The sequence below is a fragment of the Rhinatrema bivittatum genome, chromosome 13 (assembly GCF_901001135.1).
Source record: "Rhinatrema bivittatum chromosome 13, aRhiBiv1.1, whole genome shotgun sequence".
Lineage (NCBI taxonomy): Eukaryota > Metazoa > Chordata > Amphibia > Gymnophiona > Rhinatrematidae > Rhinatrema > Rhinatrema bivittatum.
The window spans coordinates 64,602,051-64,618,428 of record NC_042627.1 but is presented as its reverse complement, the minus strand read 5'-3'; the positions used below and the strand labels follow the sequence as shown (position 1 = coordinate 64,618,428).

Below are 16,378 nucleotides of genomic sequence, written 5' to 3'. Positions count from 1 at the left end.
ACCTTTTCTTGTTCTGCTGTGCATTTCAGATGGGGTGACCTGAACTGCACACAGTGCTCAAAAGTGTAGTCACACCATGGCTTGATAGAGAGGAAATATGATATCTTCCATTTTATTATTCCTTCCTTTTTGGATCATTTCTAACATTGTATTTGCTTTTTTTTTTGTCCGTCACCACATGCTGAGCTGAGCATTTCAATGTATTGTTAAAGAGGACTGCAAGGTCCTTTACCTGGGTGGTGACTTCCAATATGGAACTCAGCATTGCATGTCTGTATCTGGGATTATTCTTCCCTACATACTGTACATCCCTCTGCACTCTTCCATATTAAACCATCTGCCATCAAGGTTAAAGTTCCTCACAATCTGTTGCTGTTTTAACAACTTTTGAATAATTTTGCATTATTTGCAGATCTGATCACCTCACTCATTCCATTTTGCAGATCATTTCTGAACATGTTAAACAGCACAGATTCCAGTCCAGATCCCTGTGGATCTGACCTTTCTCCATTTGGAAAACTGACCATTTAGTTCTACTCAGCTTTTTTTGTTTCTTTTAATCCCAACAGACGTGACCTTGCAATGACGAAGAATACTGTCTCTAATTGGGTAGCAGATTGCATCTTTCATTGCTGTGTTCTGGCCATGCTGTCAGGGCCATGGTGATATCGGTTGTCAGTGTCAGGTCCACCTGATCAGGTGGCAAGACATTCACCAGCTACCGTAATGCTAGGTCTGGACTGTCCATCCTTCAAGGCCTATTTGCAGAGTCGAGCCCAAGTCCACTCCCAAGACCCATTAATATGATTTTGGATTGACTTCCTTCTTTTGTGTTGCTTGTTTTATTGGGGAAAAAAGAAAAAACAAAGGTATGTGTTGATGGTTTGCCTGTTCGCGGCTGTTCTTGTTGTCTTCACCCTTTTATTTGAAAACAGCCAGGGAGTTCCAGGTGTGCATTACATCTGCTTGTCATCTGCAAAAGTGACATTGCTTGCGTGTGTGCTCTCTGACGACAACAGTGCATTGAGCCACAAAACCCAGCTACCTCCCCTTGGTGGAGTTGTCGTACCCCTTTCTTTGTAAGCTTAACTAATTGTTAAGTTGAGTGACTATGGGTGTGGTGGTGGTTGCCATAGTTTTCCTAGAAAGCTATGGAGACGTTCTTTTTACAGCACAAGATAGAGTCAAGAGACCCTGTATGGGTGGTTCATGGCACTGTTGTCATCAAAGAGCACCTGTTAAAGGTCAACAGCTTTGCTTTGTTTTTAACTTCATCAAATGGCCTCTTTGGAAGATGGCGAAAGGGAAACCCAGTTGTGAAATGGTTTCTCTTCTCTTAAAAGTTGTGCATTCCAGTGCAAAAAATACTGAAAGTAATATTGAAATATGAGGTAGGTCATCTGTGTGGAGAATAAAAAGCAAGCATGGGCTGAGCTTATCAGAAAAGATATGGCTTTGTGTGGAGATTTTGTACACCAAAGAATGTCACAGATAAAAAGTGATTTTGTAAAGTTATGTATGTTCAATTTATTTGGAGATATAGCAGTTTTCAGGTTTTTAAACTGAATGTGCTCTGGCACAGAGGATGCTGAAGGTCAGTACCGAGGTTGGAAATTTGAATAATGGGAAAACCAAAAGCCAACAAGATGGGCAGAAAGGACAAGTTAGCATTACACATGAATAGGATGAGTAAAATGGGGAGATCTCCAATACAAGCTGGGCCAGATTATTGAATGGAAGTTTCTGGCATTGGTGCATTGGGGATATACATGAACTGGTGAGCAGAGCAGGGATCTCTTCTACAAGGTAAAAAAATCTAAAAAATTTTTAGGTAAAAATTACCTAAAAAAATCAATTAATAATATCACCAAAGAATGCTTCTACAAGCTTCAAGTTTTGAAAAGAATTAAACCACTCCTCCACTTCCAGGACTTCAGAACTGTCCTTAAATCTACACTATTTTCAAAAACGGACTACTGCAACGCATTACTTCTGGGGCTCCCCATCTCAACAACAAAACCACTACAAATGCTCCAGAACACAGCAGCCAGAATCTTAACTAATACTAACCGAAGTGCCCACATTACCCCCATCCTCCGTAACCTACACTGGCTGCCAATAAAATACAGGATTCAACATAAAACACTCTCCATAATTCACAAAACCATTCACAAACAACTCACCCTAGACCTACAGTCCCCACTCAAACTCCATGCCTCAGACAGGCCCATCAGAGAGGCATATAAAGGAATGCTGCAAGTTCCACCTACCAAATCCACCCGGCTAACAACCACCAAAGAACGTTCCTTCTCTACAGCAGGACCAATCCTCTGGAACAAACTACCGACTGATTTAAGACTGGAACCCTGCCTCCTCACCTTCCGAAGGAAACTTAAGACGTGGCTTTTCCTCCAAGCCTTCCCCTAACACAAATTAACTCATCATACTCAGATCAAGGAACTGAATGTCTACCAATTTCATACCATATTATATGATAATTATCTAGTTAATTTCTATCGCTCCTACTCCTACTTCACTTATTCCTAGCTACTCTAGCTCCCAAGTTTTAATACCCCTGTTTTATTGTAACTTTGATTGTTTCGACCTTTCTTATTTATAGTTACTTGGTTTTTCCCTTGTTTCATGTAAACCGGCCTGATATGAATCCCATTCATGAAGGCCGGTATAGAAATATTTTAAATAAATAAATAAATAAGGTGGGCCTTGGATCCTTTTTGGATTAGGACCACTTCTAAATGTCAAAAGAAGTGTGTATGTTCTGGTCATGCAAAATAAAAGGATCATTAGCAATGAGCTGAAACTGTGATTGATTAACAGCAGGGAACTGAACTCTTATATTAGCAGGGCATGTAGACTGGAAAGATCACCATCAGTGGCCTAGACCTATATATGAGCAGAGCATACTGTACAGAATGGAATATTTACTCATAATGACCTGGAGCTATCAAGAGTATATCAGACAGAAGGATCACCAGCAATGAACGGGAGCTGTGTATGGGAAAATCATGTAGGATAGCAAGATCACTACTTGTGATTTCCAGGGCTGTATGGACAAGTCATCACTAGGATCAAACTGGATATGGGTAGGGTCATGGAAAAGAAAAAGGTCACTACTGGCAGTGAGCCAAGGCAGTATATGGGCATTTCATGCAGAATCCAAATGCCTAGAGCGGTCTTTGAAGAAGTGGTTTGGAGGAGCCTCGTGGTTAGAGCAGTAGGTTGAGAATGGGAGGAGCTAGGGTTCAAATCTTGCTCCTATGCTGATATTCCTCATGAGCTTGGGCAAGTCGCATCACCTCGAACACAAGCTTAAAGGTGAATTTTCAAAACATTATGTGTAAAAATTAGCATACACATGCATAAGCAGCCTCTACGTATGTACTACATATTTTATAAATGTCAAAAGTAAGCATATATTTTCACTTTCGCCTGCACGTATATGCTCAGAAAAAAGGGGATGGTGTGGTGCGTTCCAGGATGGGGCCAACACTTACGTATGTAGGTTTCTATTTTAAAAGACATATGCACATACATTTCTAGCTTCCTTGCGTATTTATGTATCTACTAATTATCTGGCATAAGCGATATTAAACGTCTTTGTTGTTTAGTACTGACTGGGAAGGAGGTCTGGGTATACTGGGGTGGAGTTCAGGCTGAAGATGCAGAAGGGTCTTGATGACCTGGAGAAGGCCTGGACGAACTAGTGGACTGATTAGTAAACTGGTTCCTTGACATGCGCATATTGTAAAATTGGCCAACGTATGCAAATAAGTCCCAGTTTGCTTTTGCCCGTAAAATATACATGTGTTTATTTTTAAAATAGATGGGTAAAGTACGCAGATTCAATGCACTGAAATACGTATTTTCGGTGCAGTGCATGGATTCGCACATATGTTGTGCGGTGAACGTTATGCGTATTTTATAATATGCATGTACATTTGTTAACTGCCTAGTATTTAGGCGATTAGCAAATTTTAGTAAAGATAAAGATGCTATGGCAAAACTACGCACAGCCACATGCAGGTATTTGCTGCCACGCGCAGTGTAAGCCCTCTGGGGAAGGGACCTACCACCTGAACCTGAATTTGTAACTCCCCTTGAACTTGGATTTGGAAAGGACGTTTGTAACCAAATTTAAATCCAGATCCGAGGGTCTTGCAGTGGAAGACTCAGCGCAGGCTCTGAGTTGGGGATAAGGCCTGGACGGGCAGCGTTCTAGATCTGTGTTTGGACAGTGCAGGAAGAAGGAATCTCCAGAAGCGAGCTCGGCCCGTGCATGGACGTAACAATAAGACAGGTTGGCAGCAGCGAGCCACGACTAAAATCCTCTCACTCGCGAGCTGGGGGGTTTTGCGTACCCACGGTGCCAGGGCAAACAGAAAAGACGTATCTTTTGCGTCTGGCTGGAGCGGTATTCAGAACAGGGCACCAGCCAGCCCCGTGCCGTGTGTTGTTAAATATTTTCTGTAGGCGTGTTATATGTGCGCTTTGTCGTTGCTGAGCCAGAATGTTAATGCCTATGCTTCTTTTTTATTTCCTCAGAGCTGTTGTCTATGCCTGCTGTAAAACGATTTTCTGTGTCGTTTGCAAAGCATCCGACTAATGGTACGTTCGCTCCCTTGATTTGAAGTGTTACCTCACACTATTAACCCCATTTTCACGTCTTTTTTTTTTTTTGTCAGTGGAACAGCTCTTGTCACATTTCAGTATTGCAGTGTGGCCCAGCTCCTCTGTTCTCTCTCATCTTTTCCTGTTTCGAGTGTGTGTTTTTGATGTCTGGCCGTTATCTCTATTTTCTGAACCATCACCTTGTCACGGGAGACCCGATCCTCCCTCTCATCTTTCATCTTGCTGTGTTGTGGGCAGAGAAGGAGTAACTGCCAGCCCCATGGCGTGGGTAGAAGGGAGAGCAGTGCACTCAACAAGCTCGATGAGAAAAAAATGCAGATAACCCCACACTGTCCCTCCGTGTCATCCATCAAAATTCAAAGCTGGGCGAGACAGCAAAATAAAAATGAGAATAAAAACACAAGAAGCTGTTTCCAGCTGATCCTTTACATGAGGAAGGCTGAGACACTTGACTCAATTGCTCTCAAATAAATTATTCCCCTTTTTTCTCAGTTTCCTGATGGAAAATGATTTGCGGGCCACGGTATAGGGAATACATAGTTTCATAAAACCCTAGACCGCCAGAAAAAAATCTAATCCAAATTCCTTGTAGGTTTATGATATCAGTTATCATACCAACATCTGAGGATGTGACTGATAGGGTCATGGAGGCTCGTGTACTATAACATTTTTTGAGTTCTCTTGTGGGTCCGATAATAATGACCACAACATCAACCACCAAAATTTTAGTTTTCTCCAGGAGCAAAGTCAATTGTTCTGCACTATAAGCCAAAAGAATTGAATGTAATTTGAGAAAAAAAAATTGCAAAACACAACCAAGCAAACTAGGAGCAGAAGATAGGAATTCTACTAGGTGCAGTGTTCCTGAATGAATTTCTTTTCTTAGCAGCTGTTAGCGACCTCTCTTAAAATGCTAGGAACCAGCCTCTTCTCAGTAGCATTTCTTTGAACTAGGAGTTCCAGTTTTGCCTCACGTTCATAGTAATTATTTTAAACTATGCAAAACTGATATTTTAAGTTAACATTTCTGTTGAAATGTTCAAACTGACCTGATTTATCAAGAGGCTCTTCGGTTGCGTTCCTGATAAATCTGTTTCAGGTTTCATTACAATGGCAGGTCTTAGCTTGGCTGTTCGCAAAATGTTGCTTCCCATTTCTCAGTCCCTACGAAGATGTGCAGTGTCTTCCTCATCCCGTTTGATTTTCTGCGCAAAAAGGATTTGCTGACTTCCGGTGTGTGGACGCGTCTGCTCTGGGCACCCAGGTCCTAGTTCAGAATCTCTGCTGATTCATTTCCATTCTTCCCAAATCACCTGGTTATCTCCTCTTCTCTTTCTTGTTGTGCCTCTCCGCTTCTTTCTGTCTCTGTCTTGGTTTTTGTCGCTTTCTTCTTCCTCTCACTTTCCTCCTTACGTTTTTTTTGTGCATCCATATTTCACCGTCGGTTGCTTTCTTTTTGTCTTTTTTCCTCTTTCTTCCTGCTGGGCTTGATGGACCCTCAGTCTGACCCAGTGTAGCAACTTCCTGGGTTCCCCCTTTTCTGAGCCCTTTCTTCTTCCTGGGTTTCTGTTTCTTTTTTTTCCTTCCTTCTTTCCTTCTTGCAAAACTATGACAGAATTCAAGTAGGGTTGGGATGGATATAGAGAGCAAGGTTAGGAGGTTGCAGTTTTGCAAACAACCCAGCCTTCCCTCCCTTGAGAGCGGAGGCAAGGTGATAAGGAGAAAACGAGGCAGGGAGCACTGATAAAGGAAGCACGAGCCAGGTGGGAACCAGCTATAGCTCCCCTGAAACCAGCTAAGTCAATGCCAGCAGGTTGGTAGTGGTCAGGTACTTTCCAGCAAGGCCATGGGGTCATAGGCAGCTGGATGATAGGACAGCAGCCTCATTAATTCTAATTAAGATCATTACAGCGCTTGATGGTAACACATAAGGGGGCAGAAGGGCCTGAGTGCTGGATTAAGTTTGGGAATTTATGTGTTCGTCGCCCCAGGATGATAGAGGACCACAGAGGGGGGGCAGTCATTGGCTTAGATAAAATGCGCCATCCTGCAGATGGTGAGGTTTCTACAGCTTAGTACTGTAGGTCTTAAAACTGGGCAGACTGGAAGGACTGGTCTTTATCTGCTGTCATCTACTACATTTCTGTGTTTCGCTCTTCTTTTTTATAGTTTGGATTTGCCTTCTTGACATAATCCCCATTTTTGTCTTTCTAAGGCTGAGCCATTTTTATTCTACTGATAGAATGTTTTGTCTTTTCTTTATCTACTATCTTGCTAGTCCTTTCCCTCTCTCCTTCCCTGTTCTGCACCCTCCCTCTTTTTCTTCGTGTGTCTCGGTTTCTTGGTTCCTTGTCCTTTCTTTTTTTTTTTTTTTTTTAGCTTTTCTGCACTCTGCTCGGTGGCTGTCTCTCTTATTCTTTCACTCCCTTACCTGCTTTGTTGGGTTTCCGGCTCTTCCTTTACAAGGTTGCAGTTCTCTCATTCCTTATCTTTCCTCTGTCGTCCGTCTTCCCTCCATCGATGTTGCTGAAATCCATTCTCTTGATCCTGGTTCTAACACTCACAGCAGTAAGAGAAAAGCTGTTTGCCCACATCAAGCAGGCTGCATCAGAGTTACTTCACGGGAGTAAGAATTTCCGGGCGCCCCCCCCAGGGGGAGTTTCCTAGGGACATTTTATTCTTGGGGGGGAGGTGCTGCCTGGCTCAATTGTGACCCAAATGTTCATGGTGCTGAGTACTCCTATGGACAAAAGGTCGCGTCAGCCATTTAAATTATTTTGTAATATTGTAAAAATGTCAGTTAATTCAGGGAATTAAGTGAGGATATATTAAAAAGATTTTGCCCGTTTTTGTCATCTACAAATTCTGGGTATTTGTGCAGCATATGATCCAGTGAGAATCTTCTACCGAGCTTTTAAAATGATCTGTTCATCGAAATCCTTGTTTGCCAAAAAGCAAAAGAAGTAACTTTTACAGAAATCGGATTTCCCTTTAATACTTCCAGCACTTTTATCCATGATCTCATTCATCTTTCTAGCTTAGACCGTAGATTTCTTTGGGCCTTGTCATCCCATTGTCCTGCATCTATGGGACTGGCTTTCAGCCGCATTTCATCTTCTTCCGTCTTTTGCACTCTCGACAGTGCCAGTGGGGAAAAAAAGTGTTACGTATGTGTCCGTGTATGGTTGTACGTCTGTCTGTAGCATGGTGTAGATATTGTGTTTGAATGTATCAGTCTGGTGTTGTGGTCATTACAAAGCCTTATCTCTGCTTCATGTTGCTACTAACATAATAACTGAGTCTGTGGGTCTGCGACTGTGAAAGCAGGGAGACTGCTGTCTGTTAAACTTCTACAATTATGTGAGACTCATTCTGGCTGCAGAAAAAAAGGGGCACAGAATATTCCTCTAGTAAAAGAGCTGATATGTAAACACTAGATTTTGCAGCCTTTATTCCTGGGAGGGGGGGGGTGGCGTGGGGGGAGGGCTTTTGCCTAGAAAAGGTCCAGAGTGGTATAGCCGTGGGCTCCCTCCACGTCGGCATTTCTATAGCGTTCCCTTTGCTGTAAAGTAACTCGAGTTAGGAAAGAGCAGGCTAAGAGAAGCTGTGAGCTCACCCACAGTAATGCGCTGAACAGGTCCCCTGTTACAGGGCTGGCCAAACCCCTAAGTCTCTCAACACAAGTGGGTCTGATGTCCACAATGAATATGCATAAGGTATATTTGCATACAATGGAGGCAGTGCATGCAAATACTAAATATCTCCTGCTGTTCATTGTGGATAACCTGAAAACCAGAGCTGTTTACGGCTCTTAAGGACTGGAATTGGCCACTGCTGCTGTATTATAATGCCTGGACTGTACTGTTACAGCATTTCCTCCAGCAGACTGGAACTTGGTATTAAAAGGCATTAAGAAGTGTAAGGAAGATGCGTCCAGCTCTGTGGCTCATTCTGATTTAGCCTTACAATCCTACAGGGTCACTCTTTATTCTGCGACGTGCCGGTATCGCGTGTGGTACGGGCTTATTGCACGCGATAAGGCCCCACCGCACGCGATACCGGCCGCATCGCGGCGCTATTATTCTAATTAGAGGAAGGGGGAGGAGTGGGGGCGGGGTTTGGGCGGAGTTATCTCTCGGCAGCGCTCCGGGCGATAATGTTTTCCACATTATCATGGGCAGCACCGTGGAAAATAACTCCACCTTTTCCCGTGGCGCTATGGGGGTGATAGTGTGCGGCATAGCCGCACTGCCGCAATGCGGCCGGCTGCCCACTATCGCCCCCCCCCGCCCCTTTTGTTTTCACGCCTCATCATTCTGCTATCAATATAAATATATCAGAATGATGGATCTAGATGCTAATTTGTGGTCTGTGTGGAAGCAAAGGGATTTTGCCAATTCTCTTCCAGCGTGGATGGGCAGGTTCTCAGTGCAGCTTCTATTTTTAAAGCATCCACTGATACGATTTTAATAGCCCTACGTGTGCCAAAACTGGGAGATATGCGCGACTCGGCTCGGCGGGCACCACACGGATTTTAAAAAAGTGCGCAAGTACGCCATATCTCCTGGTAAGCTGCACAAATCATAAAGTTCAAAAAAGGGGCATGGACGGGCCGAGCCCGTCACGTGAAGTCTGGGCGTAAGTATTTATGCGCACAAGCGCGTGCCGGGATCCCCTGCCGCGTAACTGTGGACAGCGTGTAAGTATTAAAATAAACTTGGCTAGTCAGCGGGGTTTTAAGTGTCGGGGCTAATAGAGTAGAAGGTTGGCAAGTTAGTGAGGGGGTTTAGGAAGTCCTCTCCTTTACTGGGGCGACCTGAGAACGAACTGGAGAAACGGGTAATTGCGTTGGCGCACGTATCTGCTAAAATCCCCCCGACTTATGTGATTGAGCCGGCATTTGCGCGCACATGCGCACGTCAGTATAAAATCGTGCGCACGTGTATGCGCGTACAGCCAGTTTTATAGCAGGTGCAGGTATATGAGTACATATGCGCGTTTGTTTAAAATCGCTGCGTCCATGTGCGCGAGCTGGCGAACCTGCGCACATGTGCGCTACGTAAGGGTCTTAAAATTCACCTCCAGGTCTTCACCTCCAGGTCTTCAGTACTCCTTTTATTCCTGAGGGATAAGTATTTTTTATTCTAGGCGATTTAATGGCCCAGAAATTTCCTCTGGTTATTTTCTCTGCATCAAACCTCACCAAGACTGGATCCATAAATTGGTGTCGTTTACAAAAATCTAGCAGTAAGGAAAGATGCGAAATATTAATGCTGGACCGTCTGACAAAACCAGCTTGCCCTGGGGAAATTAGAGATTGTAAGATATTGGCCAAATGATTAGCTAAGGGTTTAGCATATATTTTAAAATCTACATTAAGCAATGAGATCGGCTGATAGGCAGAGGCCTCCAGGGAGTCCTGCCCAGATTTAGGAAGCACAACAATATATGCCATGTGAAGTGTATCAGGCAGCTCGCCCCCCTCAACCATGGCATCAAACAAACCCTTCAAACTCTGCAATACCGCTAGCTGGGCGAGCTGCCATGGTTGAGCGGGGCGAGCTGCCTGATACACTTCACATGGCATTGTTGTGCTTCCTAAATCTGGGCAGGACCCCCTAGAGCCCTCTGCCTATCAGCCAATCTCATTGCTTAATGTAGATTTTAAAATATATGCTAAACTCTTAGCTAATCATTTGGCCAATATCTTATAATCTCTAATTTCCCCAGGGCAAGCTGGTTTTGTCAGACGGTCCAGCATTAATATTTTGCATCTTTCCTTACTGCTAGATTTTTGTAAACGACACCAATTTATGGATCCAGTCTTGGTGAGGTTCGATGCAGAGAAAGCCTTTGATCGGGTCTCTTGGTCATTTTTGAAATTTGTTTTGGATAAATTTGGATTTTCTGTTTTTTTCTTTCAAACTATTGATCTGACTTCAGCAGATACTAATGTTTATTTATAACTTTGTATCCCTACATTTAAAGATTAAGGAGAATGCTGTAAAGTACTAGTTTTGTTTAACTTCTAGCTCTTAAAAGGATACCCTGATCCAGGCGATAATATAAAGATAATGCTGCAGTATTCGGTGGTTTGTGTTGGACACACTGACACAATGGTGGTTGACCAACTGGTGTTTGGATTACAAATGTCTCATCACAGTAGAATGCTCACCCAATAACTGTTTCGTGCAGCGCCTCGGACACAAATGATAAACTTGGCCTTCAAATATTTCTACTCCAAAATGTTCTACTCCAGAGATCATTTGATCAGATAAGAGACTTTGTAATGCATAGAAAAAAAAAATATAAAAAAAAAAAAAAGAACTAATGCTGGTGAGTGGCTGTCTGGGGTGAAGTGCAGTCTGTTGAGCACTATTAAGTAATTGCCCTTACTAAAAGAAGGAGGGCAGTCCATCCGGACCAAGCACTTTAAAACTTTTGAGCCCCTTTATAACTGACATGATTTCTTCCACTCTGAGAGGCGCATGTGAAATAGCCAACTGCTCAGACGTCAAAGTAGGTAGTGAGATTTTTTCCATAAATTGAGAATGAGCAGCAAGATCTTCTAAATCAGCAGTATAAGGCTGTCGATAATAGTTTTGAAATATCTTGCCTATCTCAGTCGTGGAAGTAATCAAACATCCTCCTGCATCCTGGAGACTGGAAACATAGACCACCTTACTTTCCCCCTTCATCAAATTGGCCAACAGCTTACCAGAGCAGTTCCCAAATAAAAACAATTTATGTTTCATCGAAAATAAAGAAGAGGTCGCTCTCTTATGCAAATTGTCATTTAAAGTTTTCCGTAAAAGAAGACATTCACGCTGAACTTCTGGGGTTGAGTGAATGTTAAGAGCATATTTACACTGATTCAGTTGGTGAGTAAAATCTAAAATATCCTTATCTAGCTCTTTCTTCCAGCAGATGGAATAACCAAGGATTTCACCCCGGAGCACCGCCTCAGTTGTTCCCCAAAAGAGAATCAGCAACACAGTTTAAATCTCCGCCAAGCACTTTATCAAAAGACATAACCTGAGCCACAAGCTCAGAAAAAAACCTCATGATCATATTGGTTGGGCCCATAAACTGAAACCAAAATCACTGGTTTACCAAACAATTGCCCTGAGATAATAATGTACTGCCCTTTAGGTTCATCCCGGGATTGGTGCTATTGAAAAAAAATAGATTTATGAATCAAAATTGCTCCCCCCTCCCCACTCCCCTATTATGAGAGGAACCAGGCTCAACAAAAATGTGATTAAAACCCTTCTTTTTCAGTTTGAGATGGGCTTTGGCACTCATGTGTGTCTCTTGAAGAAACACCAGAGAACATTTAAGTATATTCAAGTTAGAAAGCATCTTCTCCCATTTCACAGGAGAACCAAGCCCTGACACATTCCAAGTTAAAAACTTAATAGTACTTCCCATAATGCTCAGAGAAAGGAGAGAAGAAAAAGAAAAAAAGGGGAGACACAGCAGCCAGACGTCTCTGCAAAGGTACAAACAAGAAGGAATGCCTCCGGTGCCTAGAAAAATATTTGAGCACAACAAAGAAGAAAAATGCCCCACAGAGAAAAGAAAAACAAATCCTCAGAGCACCCAACAAGGTGCGTACAATAAAGAGAAAACCCGGATCATAAGTATAACGTTCTAAAACCCCCGTCTGACCAACCCCCTTGCTAAGTCCCCCCACCCTCCCCCTCCCCCCTCCCATCCACTCTTTCCTATTAATTATCTCCTCCACACCAACGTATAGGCTATCTAGCATCAGAGCTGGAGATACATTGATACTCTTAGGAGCCTCCCCCCCATCTACCATCTTTCCAGCTATAAAACCTAATGCCTAAAAGATATCTCAACTATCTCAGCTATTTCTCACATATTACCTCCTAACTACTATCCCCATAACGGAAAAACAACCAAAGTGAAGGAGACACAGAGTAGAGAAATGTGAGACTCTTAAGAAAGTCCAACCGAAACAGTCAAGACGAACTGCAGAGATCTCTCTGTACGGGTGAACCAGCAATTCGAGGAAACCTGCAGAAAAGAAAAAATAGAAACTTCCTGAAAAGTCCAACTGTTCAAGACAAGAGGGTCTGGAGCGTATGCATGAAGTCTGCCGCTGCCTTAGGCAATTCAAAGAACTGGACTCCATCCTTAGCCCAAATTTTAAGGCGAGCAGGGTACAGAAGCGCCAACCAAATCTGGCGGTTGACAAGCTCAGCACAGACCAGCGAGAATTCTCCCCACAATGATGAGACTCTGAGCAAAAAGTCTTGAAAAATTAAGAGCTGTCACTCTTCATACTTAAGCTCTTTCTTCGGATGGTAGGCTTGCATCGGGAGAACGATATGCACATAGTTGAAAATTTTTGCGATCACCACGCAAGGTTTACTCCACCCTTCTGCCAACACTCCGACCCGATGTGCCCACTCCATTTGATATGGCCTACTAAATCTGTGAGGCCCACAGGGAGCCATGTTTCAATCAAATCTTGTAGTTTAACGTCCGAGATGTGATCCGCAAATCCAGTAAACCAGGTTTGACTGCCTTGATCTATTCTCAAGATCATCGATCTTAGCATCTTGGGCAGTCACAAGCTTCTCCAGCTTTACGAGTTTTACTTGCAAGACTGTGGTGTCATCCTCTACTACACTTACCTGGCCTTCCACAGTGTCCATCCAGGAGTGGTAATCAGATAGTGAGGCTTTAACTTCGGCCATTTGAGCAGAAAGGTCATCAAATCGTGAATTAAGAGCAGCAACAACCGTATTTGTAAGGGTAGAGAGCATTGAGTCAGGTATAGCAGGCATGGGAGCCAGGTCTGGAATGGCGGCCATCTTAAGAACATAAGAACATGCCACACTGGGTCAGACCAAGGTCCATCAAGCCCAGCATCCTGTTTCCAACAGTGGCCAATCCAGGCCATAAGAACCTGGCAAATACCCAAAAACTAAGTCTATCCCATGCTACTATTGCTAGTAATAGCAGTGGCTATTTTCTAAGTCAACTTAATTAATAGCAGGTAATGGACTTCTCCTCCAAGAACTTATCCAATCCTTTTTTAAACACAGCTACGCTAACTGCACTAAGCACATCCTCTGGCAACAAATTCCAGAGTTTAATTGTGCATTGAATGAAAAAGAACTTTCTCCGATTAGTTTTAAATGTGCCACATGCTAACTTCATGGAGTGGCCCCTAGTCTTTCTGTTATCTGAAAGAGTAAATAACTGATTCACATTTACTTGTTCTAGACCTCCCATGATTTTAAACACCTCTATCATATCCCCCCTCAGTCGTCTCTTCTCCAAGCTGAAAAGTCCTAACCTCTTTAGTCTTTCCTCATAGGGGAGCTGTTCCATTCCCTTTATCATCTTGGTCGCCCTTCTCCATCACAACTATATCTTTTTTGAGATGCGGCGACCAGAATTGTACACAGTATTCAAGGTGCGGTCTCACCATGGAGCGATACAGAGGCATTATGACATTTTCTGTTTTATTCACCATTCCCTTTCTAATAATTCCCAACATTCTGTTTGCTTTTTTGACTGCCACAGCATACTGAACCAACAATTTAAATGTGTTATCACTAAGATGCCTGGATCTCTTTCTTGGATGGTAGCACCTAATATGGAACCTAACATTGTGTAACTATAGCATGGGTTATTTTTCCCTATATGCATCACCTTGCACTTGTCCACATTAAATTTCATCTGCCATTTAGATGCTCAATTTTCCAGTCTCACAAGGTTTTGTTGCAGTAAATCACAATCTGCTTGTGATTTAACTACTCTGAACAATTTTGTGTCATCTGCAAATTTGATTACCTCACTCGTCGTATTTCTTTCCAGATCATTTATAAATATATTGAAAAGTACGGGTCCCAATACAGATCCCTGAGGCACTCCACTACCCACTCCCTTCCATTGAGAAAATTGTCCATTTAATCCTACTCTCTGTTTCCTGTCTTTTAGCCAGTTTGTAATCCATGAAAGGACATCGCCACCTATCCCATGACTTTATACTTTTCCTAGAAGCCTCCCATGAAGAACTTTGTCAAATGCCTTCTGAAAATCCAAATACACTAAATCTACAGGTTCACCTTTATCCACATGTTTATTAACTCCTTCAAAAAAGTGAAGCTGATTTGTGAGGCAAGACTTGCCTTGGGTAAAGCCATGCTGACTTTGTTCCATTAAACCATGTCTTTCTATATGTTATGTGATTTTGATATTTAGAACACGTTCCACTATTTTTCCTGGTACTGAAGTCAGGCTAACCGGTCTGTAGTTTCCCGACTTGTCCCTGGAGCCCTTTTTAAATATTGGGGTTACATTAGCTACCCTCCAGTCTTAAGGTACAATGGATGATTTTAATGATAGATTACAAATTTTTACTAATAGGTCTGAAATTTCATTTTTTAGTTCCTTCAGAACCCTGGGGTATATACCATCCGGTCCAGGTGATTTACTACTCTTCAGTTTGTCAATTAGGCCTACCACATCTTCTTGGTTCACCATGATTTGGGTCAGTCCATACAGTTTCTCTCTTTCCTTTTTAGCGAGGCGTGTGGACATCGCTGGTAAAAAGTTCCCGACAAGAGAAAAAAAAATTGGTCCACACTATAAATAGAATTGTTGGATAAGTTCCGCAATGAAAAAGCACTGGATTATCCTAAGGCATTCAAGGTTTCAGGGGGGAGGACCCGGAGCACAGAGTTGAGCTGCCACCCTGACTCACCGCATCACGTGATCTCCAATTCACTTCCCTTTTTTTTTCATCTTTCAATTTTTTCGTCTTTTCAGAAACATCAACATTTAAAGAAGAAAAATTAATGAGGTGTGGCTTCTTGGAAAGTTCCTAAAGATGTTTTGATTATTGAGTTTAAATATGTCAGTGATAAAGGAAAAATTAAATATTAAAAAATTAAAAATGATAAAAAGTTTTGTATGTGAAACAATAGGAAAATTGGCAGCAGTGGGTTTTTGTGTTCAGAACTAGAACATCTTACAACTTGAAATGGAAAAGATTTTCTATCTGGTATTCAAGAGTCAATGAGGACTCTTAAAATGCCCTGTACCCCTCTTACTTCAATACCTCTTTAGCTTATCTGACTCAAGTTTAAAAACGGACTCAATCAGGGTGCATCTTAGCATACCACCAGAATTCAGGAAGAATTCCTGTCGCTCAGCAACCTCCAGATTCATGAAAGACCTAACTCATTCAAAATCTCTGATTAAAGATCCAACTTCTCTTTGGGATCTAAACATAGTTCTTGCTCAGCTTATAAAATCTCTTTTTAAGCCTTTCACAAAAAACAAATCAAAAATCCCTTTATTGGAAAGTTTTGGTTTTGATAGCTGTAACTTCTGTATTAAGAGTAGGCAAGATGTGAGTCGGAAGCACTTATCTTATATTCTCCATATGTCCAATTTTTCCACAATGAGTAGTTTTGAAAACTCATCCTAAATTTCCACCAAAAATGGTTTCTCAGTTTCATTTAATCCATAGTATTGCTAAAGATTTTCCTGAGATCACATGCCAATAAGCGTGAATGGACTCTTCATACGTTGGATTGCAAAAGAGATTTATTGTTTGTTCTATTTGAAAGAACAAGGGAAGTCATCACAACTGTTTATCTACGCCAACCCAGTCAAAGAAAGGTTTTCAGTTACAACTCTTCCCACTTGGATTTCTGATTGTATTTCTTATTGCTACAGTCAG

General features: G+C 42.3%; 1 protein-coding gene across 19 annotated transcripts in view; it reads left to right on the top strand.

Annotated features, from left to right (window-relative positions):
- PPIP5K1 (diphosphoinositol pentakisphosphate kinase 1) overlaps nucleotides 1-16,378 on the top strand; it is a 149,781-nt gene that overhangs the window by 107,858 nt on the left and 25,545 nt on the right. For 12 of the 19 annotated variants that reach the window (XR_003852305.1, XM_029574303.1, XM_029574313.1 and 9 more), the window contains one exon: nucleotides 4,564-4,626. The exons of the other annotated variants lie outside the window; for them this stretch is intronic. Coding sequence is in view for 11 of the 12 variants with exons in the window: in XM_029574303.1 (XP_029430163.1) it covers nucleotides 4,564-4,626 (63 nt within the window). In the remaining variant the exon portion in view is untranslated. The remainder of the gene's footprint in view (nucleotides 1-4,563; nucleotides 4,627-16,378) is intronic. 19 annotated transcript variants of the gene reach the window in all.